The sequence below is a fragment of the Punica granatum genome, chromosome 4 (assembly GCF_007655135.1).
Source record: "Punica granatum isolate Tunisia-2019 chromosome 4, ASM765513v2, whole genome shotgun sequence".
Classification (NCBI taxonomy): Eukaryota; Viridiplantae; Streptophyta; class Magnoliopsida; order Myrtales; family Lythraceae; genus Punica; species Punica granatum.
The window spans coordinates 34,014,222-34,023,897 of record NC_045130.1 but is presented as its reverse complement, the minus strand read 5'-3'; the positions used below and the strand labels follow the sequence as shown (position 1 = coordinate 34,023,897).

The 9,676-nt window shown below is 41.5% G+C and overlaps 2 protein-coding genes across 4 annotated transcripts; both read left to right on the top strand.

Moving 5' to 3' along the window:
* Positions 1-233: 233 nt before the first annotated feature.
* LOC116206245 (probable glycosyltransferase At5g03795) lies at positions 234-2,753 on the top strand. 2 transcript variants are annotated; one of them, XM_031539059.1, is made up of 3 exons: positions 234-707; positions 1,202-1,732; positions 2,137-2,753. In XM_031539059.1, exons 1-3 carry the CDS (start codon positions 271-273, stop codon positions 2,618-2,620), a joined length of 1,452 nt encoding a protein of 483 aa, XP_031394919.1. In that variant the 5' UTR covers positions 234-270; the 3' UTR covers positions 2,621-2,753. The 2 variants fall into 2 exon arrangements, with proteins under 2 accessions (XP_031394919.1, XP_031394920.1); XM_031539060.1 differs by having other exon boundaries at positions 258-707; positions 1,165-1,732.
* A 1,094-nt stretch (positions 2,754-3,847) lies between these two features.
* On the top strand, positions 3,848-9,622 carry LOC116203912 (protein EMBRYO SAC DEVELOPMENT ARREST 30). Of its 2 annotated transcripts, XM_031535889.1 has the most exons (10): positions 3,848-4,369; positions 4,474-4,558; positions 5,190-5,260; positions 5,369-5,457; positions 5,544-5,787; positions 6,454-6,566; positions 7,030-7,120; positions 7,343-7,471; positions 7,874-8,427; positions 8,668-9,622. In XM_031535889.1, the coding sequence occupies exons 1-10, from the start codon at positions 4,205-4,207 to the stop codon at positions 9,116-9,118; spliced, it is 1,992 nt and encodes a 663-aa protein (XP_031391749.1). In that variant the 5' UTR covers positions 3,848-4,204; the 3' UTR covers positions 9,119-9,622. The 2 variants fall into 2 exon arrangements, with proteins under 2 accessions (XP_031391749.1, XP_031391750.1); XM_031535890.1 differs by lacking the exon at positions 5,190-5,260 and having other exon boundaries at positions 4,228-4,369.
* The last annotated feature ends 54 nt before the right edge of the window (positions 9,623-9,676 follow it).

Here is a 9,676-nt window from a genome sequence, read left to right as displayed (position 1 = left end):
TAAATTCAATTGCATTCATTTTCATTATATTCCGACGTATTAAACTTGACTTAAAGAGTTTCCATATAAGGTCAATGGAAAAAAAAAACAGTATTTTCATTTATTATCAAACATACCAACCCGCATTATTAGCAAATGAAAGACATAATTTGTCCTATAAAATATTAATAACTGATAGAAACAAGAATATACTAAAAAAAAGATAAAAACAAAAGAGAAGAAATAGAAAAATGGTGGAAAGCCGCCCGATTGGCAATTTCTGCCAACGGGATGCCAATCTCGACCCGACCCGACTCTCCTCCCCGCCACTGCCGCGCGTTCCCCCTTCCCCCTTCTCCCTGGGCTCTGCTCTGCAGCGAGTCATGGAAGGAGGATGGCCCGGACAACTCTGCTCCTCCAATACACTCAGCGCCGCTTCTCCCACTCGTCGGCGAGGGGCTTCTCCTTCTTCCTCCTTCCTTCGACCCTAGCTCTCGTCACCTCCCTCCTCATCCTCTTCTACGTCTTCACCACCTCCAGTCTCTTCTCCCACCACCATCACCACCCCACGCATCGCCTCCGCGTTCAGAGCCCCCCGCTCGACCTCAGGTCCCAAGCCAATTTCACGTCTCCCCCGGCGAACCAGAGCGTTTCTTCACCGCTGAGAGTTGTACGGGAGGCCGGTATTGCGAGTCAACGGCATGGGAATGGTCAGTTGGCCTCAGATGGTAAGTGATCGAGTAGCTCTGAGAAATAAATTTCTCGATTACTCAGTTTGATTGGATAAATGGGGACAAATCTTGCTTCTTTTGTTGATGAATTTCTCTCATGAGCTCGTAGAATTGAGGAATTTCAGCTTATTTTCGGCATGTTTGACGGCAATCTTGAACCGATTTCGACGGAATTTGAGGTTTTGGGTTTAAGGCTTTGAGTTTGTTGTCGACCAGCAAAAATTCGTCGCTGACATGAAATTTTGCTGTCAACAAAAATTTGAAAGTGATGCGCCAAGTGCATCGCGGATGTGTTTAACATATACTTACTCGAGCTGCAAAGTCGGAATTTTGCGGGACTAGCCTGTTAGCTTTTGTCTGATATGTGTCGAAAATTTTTTCGGTGAGGTTGGGAACCGGAGGCGAGTACTAAGATGAAATTCATGGGTGCTCTTTTTGGTGTTTTGTGGTTCAGGAAGCCACGCGAATAACACTGATGTGTTCCACGACAGGGACGAGTTCCTCGAAGACTATAAACAGATGAACCGGAGCTTTAGGATATACATCTACCCTCACAGGCGGGATGATCCCTTCAGGAACGTCCTCGCGCCGGTAGACTTCGAGCCCGGCGGGAATTACGCGAGCGAGAGTTATTTCAAGAAGGTCCTCTTGAAGAGCCACTTCATCACGAAGGATCCCTTGAGGGCTGATCTCTTCTACATGCCTTTTTCCATCGCGAGGCTGAGGCACGACCAGAGGGTCGGCGTGGGAGGGATCCAGGACTTTATCAAGGACTACATCTATAACATCAGTCATGAGTACCCTTATTGGAATCGCACTGGTGGGGCTGACCACTTTTATGCTGCCTGTCATTCAGTCGGGAGGTCGGCGATGAACAAAGTGGATATGGTGAGGTGGAATGCCATTCAAGTGGTGTGCTCCTCGAGCTATTTTATTTCCGGGTACATAGCTCACAAGGATGCATCTCTGCCTCAAATTTGGCCGAGGCATGGGGATCCACCCAATCTTACTTCATTGAAAAGGTTAGCATCTTCAGTTTCTGCATTTTCTCTTTTGTGTATATACCACAGATGTCCGGCTATGTCTAAAGCAAATGAAGAAGTTATTGTTTCGATCAAAAGATTGCATGGGAAAGAATGAGGGATTGTTCGGTGTTGTTACACAAGTATTTATTCTCAAAAACTAGGTTCATAATTTGATTCTGAATGTTATTATAAGGTTCATTAACTGATAATACCTTTGGAGAAAGTGCATGAAAATAGGTACTTGAAACCCAACAATCTGTGCGAGAAGCGTTAGCGCTGATCGGTGATAATGGTAGTTTGGTGGAAATTTCTATTTATAAAATACAAGCACTTGTAAAAAAGCCATTTGATGGCGTATGGATCTTCGATTTTGAACTCTTGTTGTGCCTTTTAAACTGCAGGAAAAAGCTCGCCTTCTTTGCCGGGGGAGTAAACTCCCCAGTACGGGAGAAGCTTCTTCAAGCATGGAGTAACGACACAGAGATCTTTGCCCACCATGGCCGTCTGAAGACTCCTTACGCCGATGAGCTACTCGGGAGCAAATTCTGCCTCCATGTCAAAGGTTATGAAGTGAACACTGCCCGAATTGCAGATTCCCTGTACTATGGCTGCATCCCGGTAATAATCGCCAACCACTACGACCTTCCTTTCACAGACGTCTTGAACTGGAAGACCTTCTCGATAGTCGTTGCTACTTTAGATATTCCATTGCTAAAGAGAATACTCAAGGAAGTAGAACAGGAACAATTCTTGACATTACAGGAAAATGTAATGAAGGTGCGGAGACATTTCCAGTGGCACCTTTCCCCTGTCGATTACGATGCATTTTACATGGTTATGTACGAGTTATGGCTCCGAAGGAGTTCTGTTAGGATTCCGTTTTAGCCCGTCCTAATTCATTTTGATGTTTGTACAATAGAGTAAATCCCCGTGTTGTAGTTACATCGGTTACTTCTGGTCTCTCGGTGTACATCCGTTATATTCTCGGTATTGCTGGGTGAAGAAAATTTAGCTATCATGTTCATGTGAGCAACTGATGGCATTCCCATGGGCTGCACTGCAACCACAACATCGTGCCTTTTCTTTTACTAAGCATACTTTTTTTTTTTCTCCCCTCATTCTCAGTCTGGAGACTCATACTAATCCCAATCCAAAGTAGTTTGTCCTAATGGTTAAGAAAGTGCTTAATATTTCAGGATTGCGAGTTCGAAAGCCCTTGGGGTCGCGGGACAGCCCAGGTCAAGGAAAAAAAAAGACTCGTGCTAATTCCATTCGGTTGTCAATTTAGTCCTAATTACGATGTATTTTCAGTGATTTTCTAGCCATACTGTTATAAAATATTTTGATCAAATTATCGAAAAAGAATATGATCAAATATGTATATGCTTTGTAAATTTTGTTATAAATATTTTGATCAAATTATAAAAAAAAAAATTCTGATCAAATATGTATGTGCTTTATAAAAATTTTTACGGTTGAGAAAAAATAACAAAATCGAGGAGAAGTATTGGACTAGCAAATGTGACAAGTAATAGCTCATACAACAAAGCGTTAATCCACGCTGCATTCCATATATTACGGTTCTCTACTTGATCTGCATACTTCGTTAACACATATCGGAAACACGAGAACGGACAAATACAGTTAATCCGTGTTAGCCACAAGGATTAATACGCGTAGATTGCAGGCGAATCAACTCGATAAGCTTTTTTCCCTACCTATTATTCCGTTAAAGATGTAGATCTAATATTTTAGAAATTTAATAAATTAAGCGAGTTATTTGTAATTTCTGTCCCTTTAAGGCTAACCTTTTTTTTTTTTTTTTATATCTCCGCTCTCGCTTCCTCACATTATTATTTAATTCGACACATCCATCAGTAACTCCACACACATCTGGGGAAATACGGATTGATTAGAAATTAACTATTAATTAATTCATCAATCAAGTTTTGTTTTTGCTTGAACAATAATTAATTTAAATTATTCTTTTATTATATCCCATGAGCTCTGCTTTGACCCTTCTAGTGCTTAGCTCGGGTTCAGGCGGTTCTAGCCTTCGTCTAGCATAGCATATACATATAAGTCAGATATATATATATATATATGTCAGATATATGGCCTCTAACCCGATCCAGAGTCGGACTCAAAATCACGTTTCTTACACTGTCTTCACTCCTCTCGGCTTCTACGAACGAGGAAACGTACACTCGACGCGCGCTCCAGTCTACACCATTACCAGATTCAACAGCCAGCTTCCCGCATCTCCTCGATCCACCTCCTCCGCCGCCGCCGTATCCGATCTCTCCGGCCACTGTTCGATCGGGAACCCGAGCACTTCGAGGACTCCAGTTGGTGCCATCGCCTGCTGTCGGCGCAGGGTGCGGAATCTGTGAGGAACCGACAGGCATGCAGGTCCTGTGAGCTGGAACCACTCGTCCCCTCCCTCCGGGGCGCGCGTGATGATCGAAGATGATGTGCAGGTCGAAGATGAAATGGCTCGCGCTGTTAGTGCTCATCATGTCCGTCGCGTTCCTCCTGGTGCACCTCTCCATCGCCAAATCGAGTGTCGGTTTGGTGCAGTACAGCGCCAGGGCGGGCTTAAGCGACGAATTCGCCGGCATGCCGGGGACGCGAGTGAGCTCCGCTTCTTGTTTCTCGTGCGGAAATGTTATCGTGTACGTGGTTTTGGTTACGATTTCTGTGTGTTTGAGTGTTTCTCCTCGTCCGTCTCGTTGTAGATTCCCAGGAATAAGAGGCTGTGGGGACCCGTGAAGCCTTTGGAGTCTTTGCAGCCTTATGCCAATCCTCGAGGAAGTTTTCCCGGTGAGTTTCGCTCCATCGGCTTCTGAATCCGTCGATTCGTGGCAAACTACCGTTTTGCTGATTGCATTTTGACGCTGTAGCTCCAGAATTCATTTTCAATAGCTAACAGCCAGAGTGTTGTATCTGCGATAATTCAATTTATATGGAACACTCTGTCCAGTATATGGATTGCGATTAAAGATCAAACTATCTGTGATCTGTATAATTTCAAGTCCTATTCATCCAAATATGTATCTGCTGAGCCCCATTGAACTTCATTTTCAAGTTTCTATCTTCTACTGCTTGGACAACTTTGCGCAGATTTCTTTTTTGTGGGTGGCCGCTGATTTTCTTCTGTTGCCAGTTCTCTTTATAGCAGAACCTTCTGCCAAAATACATCCACATGAGGGGCTACTGATGTAGTATATCATGTTATATAAGTACATCATAAGATTCTTATTCTTCGGATTCGAAATCACTTAATGTATTCGTGTTTGCATGCTTGAATTAGAATATTCATCTCACATACCGATGGCTGTCATTATCCTGAATTGTTGGAATAGCTATAGATTTATTTAGTTCACCAGTAGCGTGAGTGACGGTAATTTTCGTTGCGTGACTGCTTGTGATCAATTCTTCCCTTTATGTGCAGTCCCTAATGAACGATATGGTCATTTCATATATGCAAAGGTTTTTGGTGGGTTTGAGAAGATACGGCCATCAGTATGAACCACTGCACTCCATAAAATTCTTTAGTTTAACAATTATTTGGAGTATTTGTAACTTTCTTTTGATAACCGAGTATTCATGAATTGTTTGTTAATGTTTTAGATCTGTGATCTTGTCGCCATATCTAGGCTTCTAAATGCTACACTTGTCATTCCAGAAATCCAACAATCTACTCGTTCAAAAGGCATAAGGTATTTATGATTGTTCTTGGGATGGTTTCAATGTCTAAAGTAATAAATTGCTAACAAAGTTCCCTTCTGATGCAAACGTTTTACAGTGACAAGTTCAAGAGTTTTTCGTATCTCTACAATGAGGAGCAGTTCATAAATTATCTGAAGAATGATGTCACTGTTGTCAAGAGCTTGCCAGCACATTTGAGGGCAGCTAGAAGAAGGAATGAGTTTCCTACTTTTAAGCCGACAAGTTCTGCTTCTCCTAATTATTACATTAAGGAAGTCTTACCCAAGCTAAAGAATGCTAAGGTTATTGGGCTGGTCCTTGCTGATGGAGGAGGCCTGCAGGTAGTTGGCAGTCTTAAGATCACCTGTTGTTCAGCCTTTTTCATAAATAAAACTATCGTTTTACTCGAGAAACATTCTTCGCCTGATTTGTTTGATATACTTATTGCATGGTCATATGCTTTATTATAATTCCTCATGTTACTCATGGATATAAACATTTTTTATTAGTGAGGGAGGTCATGCTGATTATATGCCATTAGGCCGAGCCACGCGGCTTGCATTTGTTCAATTTATCATTTTTAGACTTAAAAATTATGGTAGTTTAATTTGTCAAACCACACAAAAGGTTCAGATGAAAAGTGTTTATTCAATTTAATTTGGACCCTTTTGTACTTGCAATGTTTGTTTCCAATCTTGTAGTGCTTTCAGCATGAAGCCACATTTTCAAAAATCTTTGGCTTAATTTTGTCATGACATTCCATGCTATGTATATAAAAGGAGTTTGGATGCTGAGATGGCACGTTCATTCTTGCAGCAAAAGGCAATCAGTGAACTACTAAGAAAGTTCAGATTCCATATTTACTCTGAGGAATGATGGATTTAGTCACAATTGCTTTCATCTTTACTGCTCAATTTTTATATTTAGTATTCTTAACTTGGAGCTGCCACAAGACAGAAGCATTTTTAACTTCTGATGGTCTCATTAAAGCTACGTACATTCTCCAGTCAATCCTTCCAAGAAACATGGATGAGCTCCAGAGGCTGAGATGCAGAGTGGCCTTCCATGCACTCCAATTTCGCCCAGAGATTCAGGCTCTTGGGCGGAGAATGGTTGAGAGGTGAAGATCTCCCTGCATAGCCTTCTGCTAGTTTTCTTATTATATAGGAGAGACAGTGGAAAAATATTTATTTGAAAATATATTTTATATTTATGATATGCACCCAAAATATCTGATTTTATGTTGCTTCATTATAGATTTTCACTGGCAAAACATGCTTATTGGGAAATTGTATGGGTTAAAGTTGCAATAAAGATGCCAATTTTATTGTAATGTTTTTTTTTCTCTACCTTTTAATTCTGAAAATATATTTTTATGTTTTTGATATGCACTCAAAATATTTGATCTTCTGTGATGCATTGTATGATTCTCATTGGCAAAACATGCTTACTGGGAAATTTTTCTATGGACCAGAGTTGCAATAAAGATGCCAATTTTATTGTAATGTTGTTTTCCTCTGACAATGTACCGTTTAGTTTTGAAATGCACTCAAGAAATCTGATATCATATCCTCCGCAAACAGGTTACGAGCATGGGGTCGACCTTACCTTGCTTTTCATCCAGGCTTAGTCAGAGAAACCTTAGCATATCATGGTTGTGCAGAACTTTTTCAGGTTATCTCAATTCATCTATCTGTCTTTCTGGCCATATAATGACCTATCTAGTTTCAAGCATAGTTGGATATTCATACTTGTATTTTGCTGCAATTGCTCTTGCTAAGTAAGTTTTGCTGCATTGTCTTTGATTGTATTTTGCACGTTCAATGTAAGTTGATTGTGGGATAAGGAGTTTACTAATATGGTTAATCCTCTGATTGTACACCATGACACTTCTAGGATGTCCATACCGAGCTCATCCAATATCGGAGGGCACAGATGATCAAGAAAGGGATTATCAATGAAGAATTGGGCATAGACTCACGTGTACAGAAAAGAAAAGGGTTATGTCCACTTATGCCGGAAGAGGTATATATTCAGATTCTTCTTTAGATCATATTCTGTGACTTGCAGCGGGAAGCACTGGTAGCTTGTCAATGTCTATCAGTGTTAATAGTCAGGAAGCACTTGGCTACCCATGATGATATCCATCTCAGGAGACCTCACACGTGAGATCAAGAATATAATGAATTCATGGATTGGACTATTAAGTGTCAAAGAATAATTAAGGGAAAGGAACAAGAAAAATACGTAGAGGAGAACTATGCTTATCCATGTACTTGGAAGAAAGAGTCGGTGGGATATTGATGCTATGGCTTGTCTGGTACATGATGACAGGATGAATGTTCACAGAAGTATGATGGCATTAAAATGAACTTGAAATTATACTGGGACTCTTATAATCACTAATCAAGTGTCTGTTACTTTCAGGTTGGCATCATCCTACGAGGAATGGGCTATCCACCTAAGACCATTATTTACCTTGCTGGTTCTGAAATTTTCGGTGGACAACGCATTTTAATCCCCCTTCGTGCCATGTTCCCCAATCTGGTGGACCGCACTTCTTTATGCAGCACAGAAGAATTAGCTGAATTGATTGGACTGGAAAGCCCTCTTGCTGAGGATGCATTTCAATTTCCTCCACGTAAAAGTGAGAAAGAGCTGAAGGAAGAATGGCAGAAGGCTGGTCCGCGGCCAAGGCCTCTTCCTCCTCCTCCAGATAGACCAATCTATCAACATGAGAAAGAAGGCTGGTATGGTTGGATTGGTGAAAGAGACAGAGAGCCAGATCCTTCACCTTTCAACCTGAGGATGGAAGCACATAGGCTACTGTGGGATGCCCTCGACTTCATCGTCTCCGTGGAAGCAGATGCATTTTTCCCTGGCTTCCACAATGATGGCAGCGGATGGCCAGATTTCTCAAGCTTGGTTATGGGTCAGAGGCTTTATGAAAGTGCATCTTCCAGAACTTATCGTCCCGACAGGTGAGATCGTTGTGGAACTGTTTTGTTAACTTCATCAATTATTAAAAAAAAAACTATTTTCAAGTGTTTTGGCTAGTAAATAGGGACAAGGAGTGGGACGTAGTTCTCTTTGAAATGCTGACTTTTTCAGCTCAGGCTGAGTTTTCAAATGCTATTTTGAAGAATGATTTTGGATCTTGGACCATTTTAAGTATCGCATGGTTTTGTGTCCGTCTAATTCTCTATTTATATATTCCACAGGAAAGCTCTCGTGGAATATCTTAACAGCACATATGATAGCATGTATGTTTTGAGGCGTAACTGGACACATCTGGTACAAGAGCATCTCAACAAGAGCTTGGAAATTGAAGGTCTTGTGCGGCAATCCCAATTTTCAAAACCGACCTCCTTCCTTTCACACCCACTTCCTGAATGCTCCTGTAGAATCGGCCGTCCTGAGGCCATGGATCTCGTCAAAGGCAAGGATGGGCATGTTCATTTTGGCGGAGAAGATGTCTGTCCCACGTGGATGGTGCATGGTCAGGACGTTGTTCTCGACTCGAAAGTGACTAAGGATGAAAACGATGATGAAAGTGGATGGGAGGAATATGAGAGTAATCTAGCTGAACAGGCTGAATTCGGTAAAAACAGCAGGAATACCAATTTTACCCTCCCCTTTGATCAGGATGAGGAAATGGATCCGAATGACTAGAACCACTGCAAATCAAGAGGCAGCACCTGCATTCGGTTTCTCTGCATTTTTTCACTGGAGATCTTTCAGATAGAGATTAACACAGTATTCAGGTTTCTCTCATTTTTATTTTATTTTCTTCTGCCTAGCATACACGAGGAACAAGTGCTATAGTCAAATTTTCGGGTGTAGATTCATGGTAAAGTACTAACCGCACAAACAGATCATATTTGTTTTGGGCAACACTAACTTTCAGTCCTCAGCTGTGGGGCATGCACCAGTGCAATACGAGGCGGGAACTGCACGAAGCAGTTGGATGGGGCTGCACTAAGTCCGGCAATGGCTGTGAAAGGATCTCCAACAGGTTTATAGTTTTTTCATTATTTATCGGATAGGAAGGGGAAACTCTGTTATGGATAGGAAGACACAGATTTTTTGTTCTTTTGAGTTATTTCACATGTACCGAACCTGATGGCTTTATTCGACTCGTCACCTAAATATAGCATTTCATTCATTTTGGCTTAACTACGTGCTGTTATGTTTATTTGGACATACCCGACCTCCAACATTGCTTATGTA